The 17,150-nt window shown below is 34.7% G+C and overlaps 1 protein-coding gene across 1 annotated transcript in view; it reads left to right on the forward strand.

Annotated features, from left to right (window-relative positions):
* Positions 1 to 242: 242 nt before the first annotated feature.
* The window catches only part of LOC150096594 (uncharacterized), a 35,399-nt gene continuing 18,491 nt past the window's right edge, over positions 243 to 17,150 (forward strand). Inside the window, exon 1 of the mRNA XM_090408657.1 lies at positions 243 to 321. Coding sequence (XP_090264783.1) covers positions 291 to 321 — 31 coding nt within the window. The 5' untranslated portion in view covers positions 243 to 290. The remainder of the gene's footprint in view (positions 322 to 17,150) is intronic.

Genomic DNA, 17,150 nt, shown 5'->3' on the forward strand with positions numbered 1-17,150 from the left:
AAATAAACATAAGCTCGGATTTTTACACATACTTTGGTCACAATCATTTAAACTAGAAAGATATTTACGGATAGAGGAAAACAAGACCCATCCGCTAAAAATCGCTACTCACAAAATAAGAATTCAGATAACTATTCCCTTCCAGACATTTAAAAATGGAAGAGCAACGATGACAAAGCAACTTCCTCTATCAGCTAAGAAGTAAACGTTCACATTTCGGAAAAGTGGCTCCATCTACCAGGTATTTTAAAAAATATGGTGTTCTTCATCCGGGCAATTTCGATATCAAAATGGCGCAACTGCTATTTGATGCCCTTACAGGTATTGCTTTTATTTAATTTTTTACTGAACTTTATTTAAGTGTAATATTATCACTCTACCCTTTATTAAAGAAATAAAAATATTCTTTAGGTACTTATATGTTAATTTTCAATTGTTGTGTGAATGTCTTAAAAGACAAACATTACATACTCCTGGTTGTTCCGAATAATTTCTTTAATTTGCTAAAAATTATTAGCATATGTTTGGCTTATAATAATCCCCATACATAAAATATTCTCAATACAGTGCAATTAATGAAAGAAGGATGCCTTTTAGCAAAATTTCGGAAAGAATAAATTTATAAATGCAGTTATGTAGGAGGGAGGGAAGAGGATATTTAACCTTCGAGAGGCGGGGTGTTATTACTATAGTGGAATAGCCTACTGCCCTTAAATTGGAAGTTCGAAGACGGTCGTTGGAATGTTCGGTTATGTTATAGGAAAGTTTTAAAGCTCAAAAAAATAATAGAGAAATCACTAAATAAATTTTAAAAAAATCTTTTGTTGCAAATTATCTTAAGAGTGAATAATTAGAATCTTTGTCCCGTTAATCACACATATTTTTTAAACTGTTTGTGTAAAAATATACTTTTACGTTGGAAGGGTGGGTCTGAATACCCAGGCTACATTAGCAATTAAGGGTTTGCATTAATGCTTAAGAAATATACCTTTATTCCTGTATAAAATAACATATTATATTTTTGTTGATAGGTGACCTTTACACTAATTTGTAACTAATAACAATGCTGATTTTCGCGAAGTTAACACAAGAACAAGATTAGTTTCAACTTGAAACAGGAAGTTAACATTGAAATTTCAGTTTGTTCCAAATTTTTTTACAAATATTCTTATCGCTTAAAATATTGTTTTTGTGGTAGTAATAATAATAGCTTTAAATTAATTTACAAAACTTAATAAAAAAAAGGCCTTTTTTCCCCTAATAAGTGATATGAATAAGTTCCCGTTTTTGTTCCGATAGATAATCTGGGTGCATTCGTCAAAGTACTTGTCCATTCAAATATATATATATATATATATATATATATTATTATTATTTATTAATTAGAAATCCAAAACTCGTTGACATTGAAATTCCTTCCTCCCCAATGAATGTGTGAACTCCATGGGATCTTTTGTAATTACTATTATTATTATAATGTACTATTTTTATTATTGATAATAGTTATGTTTACTATAATAATAATGTCAGGAGGTAAATAATTTTCATGAAGAAAAGACATGAGTAACTAATTGTGTGGAAATGATTCTAATGTCACACACAGGGAGGGGAAAAAAAGGAAAGTAAAAAAGTGCCTTTATTTCTTCCAGCTGAATTATTTTAAGAGAAGAAAAAGCTTGTCATTATATATGATCAGACCAGTGTATCAAAAAGGATGTGAATCTTCTTCTAAAGGGAGGAAGGGACAAAGCCATTATGAGTGTCTCTCTCCTTTCAGGGAGCCTCCATAGCCCAGTTGGTATGAATGATGCCCTTTATTTGGAAATACCTGTCTTTGAATCCCATTTTGCAACTGATGATAAGTTAACCTTTTTTACAGGGCTTTTTTCCCTCCCAGGAATGCAGTTTTTTAACCCCACAAAACACACTGGCCAGAAGAACTCGTGCAATTAAAGCCATAGTGCAGTGTCATACAAATAGCCCAAATGAATAACCCTCTTTTTAACATTCCCTTCTCTTCCATGATGCAGTATAGTCTAAAAATTACTTCCCATTTAATTCATATGATAAACTTATTTAAATACAAGTGCATTTACTGTTATTTAATTAAAAAAGCAGGAAGTTATTTGCCTGTATTTGTGTAGATGGTCTTAACTCTGAATTAGGTTTTTCTCACTTCTTTTCTCAAATTCCAGACAACATATTAAAACCGTGCTTTTTCTATTAAAACTGTGCATTTTTTCAGTTTTCTATGCTTGCCAGATAGACAAACAATATTATTATTATTATTATTATTATTAAAACAAGACCTCATGGAGTCAAAGACTCATCTAGGAGGTCCTTTTATCTCACACACATCTCATCATACAGGGTCTTAAACACATTCAAACTCCTTGCAGACACCACACTCTCAGGCAAGGCATTCCAATCATTCACAACTCTGCACGAAAAAAACCTGCCTCTCACTCCCCTACTTTACTTTCTTTATATGGAAGATTATCTTGCATTAGATTGAACATCCCATTCATTCGTTTTGCCAAATGCTTGTAACACTAAAAATTATCCTGTGTAAATAAAAGGCTTGTACATATCCAATATGGTTTGCCTAGGTTACTTCATAAATTTTCATTCCTTTTTTTTAGACTATTCATTTCCAGAAGAGTATTAAAATATATATATAAAGGATTCATATTAAAAAGGAAGATGTTAGCAAGGAACTTGACATTGCTAACATCCAGAAATGTATGAAACGTATAGGCAGAGCCTACTCTCAGATGGTATATTCTCTTAAGGGGAGAGGAAAGGTTAGTAAAACAGGAGTTTAATGGTAGAAAAAGGTCTGGAGAAATACAAATCTGGCAATATTCGATTCCTGAATGATAACAGACTGATTTGGAGGAAAATTGTCAATTGGAGTAATGTAGTAATAATGTGAACTTTTCATTGACAGTTTTCCTCTAAATTAGTACACTACATCATAGTATCCTGCACTCCCCCCCCCCCCCTCCCTGCAGTGGTACACATCAGGAATTTGATGATGAAGGCTTAAAAATGTAATTTGCTTGTAAGCCAAAAGTTAAGGGATAACATCCAGTAAAAGTTAAGTTATCAGTTCCAACGACAGCAGGTAGTCTTCTTGTAATTATTACGTATGAGATTCAGTTAAAAGAAGGCTTCATTGATTCCCTTGAAAACATCTAGACATGCCATTATAAAAAAAAAATACTATTTAGAGGATGGTACAGGTGTCTTTGTGAGTCAGATCAAAACTTTTGCCATGTTCAAAATTTTGAGCTCCAAGCTTAAATCTTCTCCAAGTCAAATAGTGGAGCCCATTCAAAATTCAATTATTTTAGATCTAAGAGTCCAAATTATACAATAGTTGACATAATATTTAGCTTGTACTACAGATTATTCATATCTACAGCTATTAATTTGAATTAGTCAATATATTGTTAGCATAAAAAAATTGTTTTAGCACATGCCAGATATTGTTAATTATTGTACGGATAAACAAATATTTATTTTTATACAACATTTAAAAAGTATTTTTTTTATTAGCCAGCTAAAAACTGAAATATTGTATTGTATTGTATTTTATTTTTAAAGACAAATGATCTGTACTGTGGCTAATGTGAGTGTGGGGGGGATGGGGAATTACTTAAAGATTATTTTAAGATTACATTGTTTGCCTGACATGTTGACAAGATTGATATCATACTAAACACTCATACTATTCAGAATAGTCAAAATAAATTGAAACAGATCCATAATATTACAGATAACAGACAGCAAACTTTTTATTGTTTTTCTTATTCAGAGATATAAGCTTTCATTTAGTTTGAGAAAATTATATTAGTTGAGGAAGAAATGTTAGATGCTTCCTTACAGAAAATGTAAAACATAATCAATAATATATGCAACCCCTTCCTCTCCAACACACGCACACCTCATGCTGTAAAAAAAAAGTTTTACTGCTGGGCTACAAAGTACCATTATACTCGACAATAAATTATGTTCTTTTAATCCTTTACCGAAGCATAACCAAACAAAGTTTGCCCATGAAGTATCTTCACAACTAGTTCACTTGTACAGCGGCTGTTGACTTCACATTATTTATTATTATTATTATTATTACGAGCATAATTAGAAGAAACACACGTATAAACCACAGTGAAAATTATTTAATTGTAAATATTTCATCCTAAGTATCTTAGGACATCATCAGTACAGTATTTAAACAAAAATTAGGAATAACATACAGTTAGGGCGCATGATTACAATAGAATCTCATGAAAACGTGCATAACGTGCTAAAGTAGTACAAAAAAAAAAAAAAACGTTAATTATTTAACACAGTTTTGTATGATAATTTCCCATACTTTAGGAATAGTAAGAACGTCATTGCAGTTTAGGTTTGGTCTGTGTAGTAGGGCTTCAGAACTTTCTTTGTATAAACGTTCATGTTTAAATAAAGATCTATGTAAAAGTTTAGCCTTTTCCCAATGGATCCTATGGTTTGGATTTTCAATTCCATGTTGAGGGAGACCAGATTTCTGTGGTTTAAGAAGACGAATGTGGTCTTGATGTTCCGAGATGCATTTCTGAACAGAGCTACCTGTCTGTCCAAAGTAAGATAATTTGCATGAGCATGGAATCTCATAAACACCAGGTAACATCAAGGGTGAGAATTTGTCCTTAGGAGAAGGTAATAAGTTGTAAATTTGGTTGATAGGTTTGTAAGTAGTGGCAAAATTGTATTTCTTCATAATTTTAGAAAGACGTTCTGAGATGCCTTTAACGTAAGGTATGGGAATCCTATGCACTTCTTCCTGTCTGGTTTGATGTATGCAGAAGTGACTGATGATTTTTTGAGTTGTTTTGGGATTATATCCATTTAGGATGGCTGTATTTTTGATAACTTCTAATTCCTGGTTTAAAGATTCTTCAGAGGAGCAGTATTTGTGTGCTCTGGAAACTAGTGATTTAATAATGCCAGATTTCTGAGATGGATGATGAGCAGAAGAATTGTGAATGTAGCGACCTGAGAATGTAGGCTTGCGAAAGACGGAAGTGGCGATGGAACCGTCTTCTTTTCTTTTGATGTGTAAATCCAAAAAAGAGATACCCTGTGGAGATTCTTTTTCTAACGTAAAGTTGATGCGATGATGAAGAAGGTTAATTTTATCTATTAAGGGATAACTTTTATCTATTAAGGGATAATTTTATCTATTAAGGGATAATTAAGGGATAACTATCTGAGACATGCTGTCTCAGATAGTTATCCCTTAATAATTGAATAAAATCCAGTTTCTTCCTCACATGTGTCCTCTCCTCCTTCCAATCAATGTTACCATAGTTGAAATCCCTCATAATAATTACCCTCCTTCCACTCATTGCTTCTATTTGCTTATGCATACTGTCTCCACCATCTATTCCATCACCTGGTCTATAGCAGCACCTAACTGTATATTTTTTTCTGCCAGTCTCAATCTCACACCAAATAGCCTCAAATGAGCGCTTTTCACTATCCTGCAATACAACTTCAATTCTCCTTGACTGCAGTTCATCAGCTATCATCAATAACACTCCTCCCCCCCATTTTATTCTCTCTGTCCCTCCTAAACACACTATAACCTACACATTCTATCCCACTAACTGTACCATCTTCCGTCAGCCATGTTTCACTAATGCCAATAACCCGTGGCCAGGAAGAGCCAATCAAGGCCAAAAATTCTTCCTTCTTGTTCCTAATACTCCTGGCATTAGGATACATGAAATGCAGAGGTCCCTTTGTCCCACCCCATCTTGATGCGTTATTCTAACTATCCCATTCCAATTTCTTGTCCTTAGTACTGGCTCGGGCACATTATATACATTCTTACACTCAACTGTCTCACTGATGTCTGCATATCCACTTCCCTCCCTCCTTGGTAGTTCTGGTTTCCCTGGTTCTGCACATCCATTTTCACTTCGTTCAGCAACACTTTTTCCAGTCTCCGCACACCAAATCCATTCAAATGCAAGCCATCCATCTTGTATAAATCCTTTCGCCCATCAAACTCATTCCACATGTCTACGAATTCCACACCACACCATCTGCATAACCTGCGCATAAAGTCATTTGCGATTATAGCCATCCTTCTAAACTCCTCTCTGTCGTACCACGGCAACAGACTCACCATCCTAACTCTGTCACTCTTTTCTTTCGCTACCTTTGACAATACTTTCAAGTCCTCTCTCATAAAAAATTTTCCTGAGTATCTCACAATGCAAAAGCATTAAGGTAAGGGCTGCCACCTAGATTTATTTTAAGCTTTGTTGAGTATTTAATAATATGGTACACCATTTTAATTTTACTACTTGTATATAGTAAATGACTTCTGCATTGATTTAAAACCTTAGTATCTTCTTAGATTTGGTTCTCACTGATGAGACCACAACAAAGGTCAAAACCAGTCTGGGTAGTGTCTCTTTCCAAATTTTTGCATTATGGGATGCTGAGGCAATTGATGTGAAGCAACAGCATCTATACACAAGTAGACAAATTGTGAAAAACCTTACACTTGGGTAAAGAATTAAAACAAGAATATAATTTCTTGTCGTATTGCCATTTTATTATTATTATCTGAAACCTCCAGAGTGTCGAGGACTCTTCAAGAGAGGCTATAAATCACCCAAACCATCTGTCATACCTTCCTTTAAATTCATTCACACTAGATGTGCTGCTCATACATAAATGCACTCACTACCTCTAAAGGCAAACTATTCCACTAACTCACTCACTGCTCTGTGAGAGAAAAACCTAGCTCTTACCCTTTTCTTGACTGTGAACAAACTTAACTTCCATGGATGTTCCCGTGTTCTCTCCTCATCTGCCATATAATGAAAAATTTCATCAGACGATATCCTATAACACCCATTCAGAAGTTTATAGACCTATATCATATCACTCCTGTTTCTCCTGTTAAACAGAGTCTTTAATCCACTTACTCGCAATCTGTCCTCATAATCTAAATCCCATAATCCAGATATAATCTTTGTAACTCTTCTTTGCATCCTTTCCACAGCTTCTTTATTCCCCTTTGAACCTGGTAGACGAAATCTGCACACAATAGTTCAGTTGTTGTCTTATCAAGGCCTTATAAAGAGGCAAAATGACTTTCTTATCCTTACATGTCAAGGTGTTCTTCAACATTGCAAATATCCTCTGAGTTGTATTTGCAACTTTTGCTATATGACCTTTGAACTTCAAATTCCTATCCACTATTACGCCAAGATCCCTGAACTCATCAGTTTCTTGTAACATAACCCCACTAATATAATATGCTGCTGGAAATCTCATCACAGCAAAATGCATAACTTTGCACTTATTAATGTTAAACTGACACCCATATTTGTTTGCTCAAATTTCCATCCTATTCAAATAATTTTGTAAGTGCTGAATATCAGTAGCATCCCAGATTGCCCCACCTATCTTTGCATCATCAGCAAACAATTACACATCTCCTGTTAGACACTTCCTGATTTCATTAATGTATAAATTGATCAACAATAGCCCAGTAACTGAATCCTGGGCTGTAATCTTGCAGATTTGCACCCACCATATATCACTTTTTGATATCTGTCTGTCAACCTTCCACTCATCCAAGTCAAGAGTTTATATTCTAATTCCATATTCTCCAGTTTATGCAACAACCTTTCATGTGGTATCCTATCAAATGCCTTAGCAAAATCCAGAATTATAACAGTGTATCCATCGCCTTTATCCAACTCGGCAATAGCATTGTTATAAAATGAGTATAACTTGCCTACCCATTTCTGTATATGAGTTCTTATCAACTTCTCTGAATTTGCCTACAAGATCTTTGGATGAGTTGAGTTAGCTCTTTAATTTTGCAGGAGGTTTAAAGATTGCTTTAAGGTTGTATTTCTGTAGTGTTCTGTTTATTTTATCTGATGTCCCTTTAATGTATGGAATGGTTAGAGTTTTATTATAGTCTAGTTTATCTTTATTTTTAAATGAACACTCAACTCATCCTCTGCTGTCCCACCCTGGAGTATTGTATTTATTGCACCTGTAATCTATCCTATATAGGGGAAACAGGATGCACAATTCCTATCAGACAAAACATAAATGACACATTAAATATAATAACTATGGTGAAACTGGCCTTTCTGATCATGCCCTGAACACTTGACATAGAATTGACTGGAAAAGCACCTGTTGTTTACACCACACCAAAACATGGTATGAATGTAAATTTAAGGAAGCCTGTGCAATTCTTATCAATCACCCAAATCTTAACAATAATGTTGGTCTAAAAATGCCATGAATATCATCATCATCAGTTGAATCAGTCTTGGGACTGGTAGCTCAGCAGCAATTTCCTCCATTCCGCTCTGTCATTGGCTTTTTTCTTAACCTCCTGGTAATGCCTCACACCCGTGCTGTCTTTGACTTGGTCAAGAAAGCTTTTCCTTGGTCTGCCTCTTCTTCTTTTCCCTCTATTTTGTCTTCGGTTATTCTTTTCACAAGTCCATCATGACGAAGTATATGTGCAAACCACCTATCCCTTCTAATTTTGATCGATTTAATTAGAGTTCTTGTTTTGTTTATCTCTCTCAGGACTTGTTGGTTTGATTTTTTTTTCTGTCCATTTTATTTTGTTCATGCGGTGCCAGCACCACATTTCAAAAGCCTCCAATCTTCTTACATCTTCTCTGCCTAGAATCCAGGCTTCACATCCATACAGTGCAATGCTCCATATCAATGTCTTTACTTATTTTTTTTTTTCCAATTGTAGGTTGAGGTTTCCTGTTAAAATGCTTTTCATCTTAGAGAATTGGGCTTTTGTATTGTTTGTTCTTGATCTTATGTCTTCTCTTGTTCTGCCATCTTCTGTTATTAGGCTTCTTAAATATTTAAAGCTTTTCACTTGTTTTGTTTGTTCCCTGCTGATGTCTATATGCTCTGTATTGATAGGGATTTTGCCTGTAACATTGATTTTAGTCTTATCTGTGTTGATTTTCATTTTATATTTTTCAAGGTTATTATTCAGTAATTCTAGCATTGTTTTTAATGTTCTTCTGTTTTCTGCTACAAGGGCTGTGTCATCAGCAAATCTTATACACATGACTTGCTCACCATTTATCTTCATGCCACTATTTATTTTATCTTTACTTTCCTGAATGGCCTTTTCAATATATAAATTAAATAAAAGTGGTGAAAGTATACATCCTTGTCTTACTCCACTCCTTATATTTATTATTTTCTCCTTATCATTGATTTTAATCTGTCCATTTTGATTTTTGTAAATTTAATAAATTATTTTCCTATCCCTCAAATCTATGCTGATATTAGTTAGACAATTTAGGAGTATTTGCTGGTTTACTTTATCAAACGCTTTCTCTAAATCAAGGAAGCAAATGTAAATATTTTGACCTAGGTCTAATCTTCTCTCTATTATTGTTCTTAAACAGAGTATTGCCTCTCTTGTTCCTTTATTCTTTCTGAATCCAAATTGGTCTTCATCCAATAGACAATCTATTTTTGAATAAATTCTATTTTGAATAATATTTAGCAGAATTTTGCTAACGTGGGATTAAAGCTATTGTTCTAAACTGGCTGCATTTGTTTGCATTATTCTTTTTTGGTATTGGTATTATGGTTGATTTCATAAACTCGTTTTGGTATTTCTCCTCTATCATAGAGTTGGGCTATTAATTGATAGAGTAAGGTTTTTGTCTCATTACCTAGATTTTTGTAGCAGTTCTATTGGAATATTGTCTACACCTAGACTTTTTCCCTTACTCATTTCGGACAATGCTTTATCAAATTCTTCTCACATTATTGGGGATCCTAGATTATCTTCATTTTGATTTTCTATGCTGATATCAACATCAAGTTCATCGCCATTATAGAGATATTCAAGATAATTCTTCCATTCCATTAATATATCCTCAGATTCTATTAGTAATTTTCCATTTTCATCTTTGATGGCATTGTTTTTGCTGTTCTTATTAAATTTTGAAGTCAGTTTGTTAATTTCTTTATAGGCTTTCTCTATGTTTTCTTTTTTAAATAATTCATCTATGTCATTACACTGTTCTTCCAGGTATTCTTTTATCTTGTGTACATTTTCTTGCAATTTGATTTTTAAGATATTTGTATTTGGCCACATCTTCTTCTTTAACAGCATTTTTATATTTTCTTCTTTCATCCATAAGGCCAAGTATTTCATCGGTTATCCAGTGTTTTCTTTTTTCTTTTTCTGCATTTTTCAATAATTGATTTGATGAATTTGTAATTAATTCTTTAATCATATTCCATTGGTTTTCAATATTATTCTGACTATTTATGTTTTCTGGAATGTTATGATCAGTTGCCTCTTGGTATCCTCTCTTTACTTCTTTACTCTTCAATTTTTCAAGGTTCCATCTTATTGGTTTGTATCTTTGGATTTGTTTCCTGTGTTTCAATTCTGTTTTCATGAAGGTTATGGTCACTACTAATGTCGGCACCTGGATAGCTTTTGCAATTTTTTATTTGGTTTCTGTATCTTTTCTTGACCAATATATAATCTATTTGAATCCCCAGGTGCTTTCCAGGTGTATCTTCTTCTTTTTGGAACTTGAAATAGTGTATTTGCTATAACTAACTGTTTTTGTGTACAAAATTCTATTAATTGCTTTCCTCTTTCATTCCTACGTCCAAGACCAAATCTTCCTGAAATATTATCATTGCTCTCTTCTCCCACTATAGCATTCCAATCTCTCATTATTATTGTATTATCTCTGTCTTTAAAGCTGCTTCAGATTTCTTCTATTTGTTTATAAATTTCTTCTATTTGTTTATAAATTTCTTCTATTTCTTCATCGCTATGTTGTGATGTCGGCATGTAGACCATTATAATATTGAGGTTTGCTGGTTCATTTTGAATGTTATCACCATGATTCTGTCACTATGGTTAATTATTGTAGTGATTAACTTTCCAACTTTTTTATGAAGCATTATTGCAACACCTGACTCACCCTTCTTTTGTCCTGAATATATTATCCGAAAGCCTCCACTCCAGAAATCACCCTGTCCCTCTCATCTCGTCTCACTAATGCCCAGAATGTCTATTTCAAGTCTTTCCATTTCTTTTTTTCACATTTATATTTTACCTGGTTCTAGCAGTGTTCTTGCATTCCATGTTCCAATATTCAGCTTATTTCTTGTCTTCATTTTTGAATAAGTACCAGGATTTCATTGGCTGTCGACGCCATAAATATGGAAGGCACATATTCTACCCACTTAACTTTTATCCCTAAGAGTTAACTATAAATAGGACCACAGGTAATTCAGATTCTTAAATCTAATATAACAATTGTCATGTTAAATTAGGACATCATTGTTACTGTAAGAAAACTATCTATATGAAAGAATGTTTCTCTGATGTTATCTTAAATAGAATATAGCTTTGATGTAGTTTTTTTAATTAATTAATTTTTTATTTTATTCCATTTTCACTAGAGGTCATGCCACTAGAATAACCGTTGATCAAATCATTGTCTCTTTAGCATACTGTGTGAAATGTAATTCAGCTTGTCTCTGTATATATGTGTATACTCCAGATTGACCTTAATATGAAGGTCGAAACATCGGGGAATTAAAATAGTTATTTATAACACGGTTGTAGAGTCCATAATTTCTCTAAAATGAAAGTAATCTTTTGTCAAATATAATATCCATAAGTCAAAACTTAAATTTGAGATACTTCTACAGAACCTGTAAAATGAATTCATTCCTTATGTTTATAAATTTCTTGTGTTGCGATGATGCAACACAAGTTAGTAGAATCTGGGCAGCTTTAATGTGACAAATGTTACTAGTTCCACTGGTGTCTTGCATGTTATATAGTTGTAGTCTTCTTTTCATATACTGTACATTGTTCTATGAACTCCTGCTGATATAAATGGTGTATTGATAAATACTGTATCTGGTTTATTAAATTTACTTTGTAATCTCTTATATTGTTATTTTCTATAGAGTATATAATTTCAAGTACAAATGTAAAGCTACCACTCTTTTTTATGAAAAAAGAATGTAAAAGTTGTGCTCTTTTTTGGAAGAGACAGAGATCAGTTTCAAGTTGCATAATAACTGATAATAGACTAGGAGACATGATAAAGAGATTAGCAATGGACTGAAGGTTTTTGTAATATTTGAAAGAAACGTTACTACAGAGAATTAATCTAATGTACTTGACCTTAGAGGTGGTGAAAAATAGGGATAATTAGGAAGAGAGTTGTGCAAGTATATTAGAGTAGGTGGGATTGTGGACAATCAAGACAATTGTTTTCACTGCTGCCTAATGCCAAGCAGTACTGTTAGCAGTTTCTAAAAGGCAAGATACATCAAACATGGAAATGTTTCAGTCAGGAGATTATCAGAATGCATCCATATACTGATCAGCATCTCTGTATCTTCCTTATACTACTACCATTACTTTATTACATGCTCCCACCTGGCATTTATAACACGTGTGAAATACATTCCACTTGCTTGCAACTCCTCATTTAAAAATGTCTACCCCTTGCACCCATCTTCACTACATGTTTACACAAATTCCATGAATAGCCTTTCTTTCTCATCCTTCATACACACACACACATCATGAAAAAATTAAAGTGAGAGGGATGCTTAATTAGTAATATCTCCCTTACCAATTAAGTATTCCTCTCACTTTTGCTTCTTCCCATGACTACCATTTCAGAGTCTTGATGTTGTCATAGTTGCTTGTCTCTGGACCCTTTCCTCAAGTTCCCCATCAGGAAACCAGGAAGTTATGTATATTGAGGTTCTTTGCATTAGGAAGTAATATGTTTTTAATATAGTTTGAAACAGGAATTATTCAACCAGAGTAAATAAGCAGGACATACGAGGGTGTTCTGAAAAGTTCTCAGCCTAACAATAAAAAAACAAATTTAGAATTTCAAACTTATTTTTGTTTTTCAACATAATCTTCCTTGAGACTAATACATTTATTCCAGCGATGCTCCAGCGTCATTATCCCATCCCTGTAGTGGGTCTCAGTAAGATCTCTAAAATACCCCTCTACAGCTGCAATCACCTCTTGATTCGAAGAAAAACACTGACTAGCAAGGAAGAGTCTTAGTTTTGGGAAGAGATAGAAGTCAGAGGGAGCCAAATCTGGGGAATAGGATGGATGTTCCAACAATTCATAGTGCAGATCCCTTAATTTTCCCATTGCCCAAACACTTTTGTGGGCAGGTGCATTGTCCTGATGAAAGATGATTTTTTTCTTCCTCAAACCAGGTCTTTTCTCATTAATTTTTCATTAGTCTGATTAAAAGATCGTAATATAATAATATTCCCTGGTTATTGTTTTACCCTTTTCTAGATATTTAATAAACAAAATGCCTTTAGCATCCCAAAATATCGATATACCATGACCTTTCCTGCTGATGGAACTGACTTTGTCTTCTTTGGTGCTGAACCAGCTTCTGTCCACTATTTTGACTGCTGTTTGGATTCTGGTGTGTAATGGTGAATCCAAGTCTCATCCATAGTAATAAATCGAAGCACAAAATCAGTTTTATTCTTGTTAAAACGCTCCAAGTACTGTTCAGAGATTTTCATGCGAGTGCATTTTTGATCTGATGTGAGCATGTGCGGCACCCATCTTGCGCAAAGCTTTCTCATTTGCAATTTTTCATGCAAAATATATCCTACACGTTCTTTTGAAATGCCTATAGTCTCGGCAATTTCACGCACTTTGACTCGCAGGTCATCCAATATGATATCGTGCACTTGATCAGTGATTTCTGCTGTTATTACACTTTTTGAACATCCTTCATGTGGATTATCTTCAAGGCTGGTGCAGACATGTTTCAACTCGGCAGTCCATTTCTTAATTATTGAAAATGAAGGAGAAGAGTGCCCATAAACTTTTATGAAATTCGAATGAATTTCTTTTGGCGTTAAACGTTCTTTTACAAAGAATTTTATAACCGCACGATACTCAATTTTATCCATTTCAAGGGATACAGACAACAATAAATTTAGTTTAATGCTTTATCCAAATGTAAGCAAACAAAGTTTGTGGCTGAAGTATCTTCAGGATTGAGGCAACTCGTGGTAAAGGTGGACCAAGCTCTCATCACTCCTTATCTTAGTATCTCCCAAAATGCAAAGCACATCTCCTCGCAGACACATATAATATTATGCATTAAGGGAAGGGCCATTACCCAGACTGGTTTCGACCTTTATTGAGGTCTCATCAGTGATAGCCAGATCTGGCCTGGTCTGATCTCACCGGTTTGGGTAGTGGCCCTTCCCTTAATGCATAGCATTATACATGTCTGCAAGGAGATGTGCTTTGCATTATGGGAGATATGGGAGATACTAAGACAAGGAGTGATGAGAGCTTGGTCCACCTTAACCATGAGTTGCTTCAATCCTGAAGGTACTTCAGGTGCAAACTTTGTTTGCTTACACTTGGATAAAGGATTAAACTAAATTTATTATAGTCTAACCAAGTGGGATAAAACTTCCAGCATCTTTCTCTGAATCCAGAGTAATTTAATAATAAGATGAGACACCTTTTGGCAACTCGTATAATTAAGTATTACTTCTTCATTACTTCCACCTTAGTATCACCTCCTCTGGGTCTGGCTCCCACTGACGAGACCTCAATAAAGGTCAAAACTGGTTGGAAGCTTGGGTGATGAATGGCAATGCTGTAGCCCATGAAGTTTTAACTGAGGCTCAGCTGTTGCTGTCACCCAGGTCCTGGGTGTGTGTGTGGGGGGGGGGGGTAATGAATGGCAATGCTGTAGCCCATGAAGTTAACTGAGACACGGCTGTTGCTGTTACCCCTCAGATGATATGTGAGCAAATGAGCGGCTCTGCTCAGTGGTGGGATGAGTTTGCCATGGTGTAGAGCCAACCCAGTTCTGAGAGTTGTTCTCAGTGGTTTATTAAATTTACTTTAAATTTAACAGTGCTGAGTTTTTAGAGTTTGACCTGTACTTGAACATTCAATAAAGGTTGAAACTGGTCTGGGTAGTGGCCCTTCCTTTAATACATAGCATTATACATGTCTGCAAGGAGATGTTCTTTGCATTATGGGAGATACTAAGACAAGGAGTGATGAGAGCTTGGTACACCTTTACCACGAGTTGCCTCAATCCTGAAGATACTTCAGGCGCAAACTTTGTTTGCTTACACTTGGATAAAGGATTAAACTAAATTTATTATAGTCTAACCAAGTGGGAAAAAACTTCCAACATACAGACAACACTTTTGTTTCAGACAGCTATATAAAACAAACTACTTGATAACATGACTTGCAATTTCACATGGATGCTTATGACAGATGTACCAACTTGGGAAAAAATCTTGCTGATAGTGTTGCCATCTATGGTCGAGGCCGAGAACTTTTCAGACCACCCTCATATATATTATGGGAGTTCTGTTGTGGAAGAAACAAGTTTTAGAGAGATAGGATGTCATTTGATTAATTATTATTATTATTCCTGACACCTCCAAGGAGTCCGAAGACTCATCGCGGGAGGACACCTACAACTATCCCAGCCACTACGCCGAACCTCTACTACCAATAATAATGTCAGCACACAATGACATTTATTACTCATTAATGCAAACATTCATTTAGAAATAAATTCAAATTGATTTAATAGTCAATCCAGAAACTTTTTCATCATCAATCTTCATATTGTTTCATTACTTTCTATGATGAAGTTCCTGAAACAAAGAATAAATAATCACACACCATACTAAAAATTCTTTAACCTCACCCCTTCCATTTATTCTTAGTTATCATAGTTATGTGATTGTTGACTTTTATTATGTATTTTTTGCCTTTTATATATAACGGGGACCCATTCCACTACAGATTGGTCAACCTATAGTACACTAGTACCATGGGTGGACAAGAAGGAACTTGTTTACATTATCTTGAAGAGCTGTGATTGTATTCCTTGGTAAACACATAAGATGGCAGACTGTTCCAGAGGACAGCAGTGGAATGGATGAATGAAGAGGAGAAGTTTGTTCTGTGAGTTGACAGTGCACTGTGAAGGAGTGTTGATTAGTTACTGCTTTCTTTTGAACTGATTTGACAGAAAGTGGAAGTATAGAGTTACTTGTGGAAGATGCAAGCAATAGAAACTGAGTGCCTGTGTGAAAGTGAGTGAAATGTATTAGTGAGTGGGGGATCACTGATCAGTCTGACTGCCCTTTTCTGTACAGAGTCCAGTATCTTTAGGGAATTCTTGGGGACACCACCCCAGATATGGAAGCAATGTTAAATGGATAGATTTGTGATTTGTATAAAGTTAGGAATTGTTTGGAGGTTAATGTAATGCTTCAAGCAAAAAAAAAACCTAACTTTTTTAGAGGCAGAAGAGGCAATATTTGTAATATGTTTGCGTGAAGAGAGATTTGAGGTTAGTGTTATCCCAATAAATAAATCTTATCATGCATGGGGATTTTGTTGTTGTTGTAAGTAAGGCTGGAAGAGAAAGGTTCTTTTTTTGTGTGTGAAATAAGACAGAATTGTGTTTTACTTGCATTGAATTTGACCAGATTATCCAAACCCCACCAAGGAATGTTTTAGAGATCTGTATATTAAGGTGGTAGTGGTTAAGGCTCTGCAGATTGTGGTGATTTGTGCATTGTCAGGTTTGTCAAATGAAAGGGAAGAATGCAATTTGCTGTCATCAGCAAAACAATGTTTGGGTTGGTGGTCTGCTGGAGTAAGTCATATATAGCAGGAATAGGGTGGGTGGGAGAACAGTGCCTTGTGGGACTCTTGTATTGGTTATAAATACTTTGAAGATAAGTGACCATCTGCAATCATCAGTGAGCATACTTTGCATTATGGGAGATACTAAGGCAAGTGATGAGAACTTATACCACCTTTACCACGAGTTGCCACAGTCCTGAAGATATTTCAGGTGCAAACTTTGTTTGCTTACACTTGGATAAAGGATTAAACTAAATATATAATTTGTAGCACAGTGTTTGAGAACAAATGGAGAGCTGCCATCAGAACCAGGACACTTTTTAGTGCCCAAGTTATTTAGTCATTTTCTGATGTTTTTGTCAAAAAACTACAA

Source organism: Typopeltis vanoorti, chromosome 18 (genome assembly GCF_054136105.1).
Source record: "Typopeltis vanoorti isolate ZY-2024b chromosome 18, IOZ_Tvanoo_1.0, whole genome shotgun sequence".
NCBI classification, from domain to species: domain Eukaryota; kingdom Metazoa; phylum Arthropoda; class Arachnida; order Uropygi; family Thelyphonidae; genus Typopeltis; species Typopeltis vanoorti.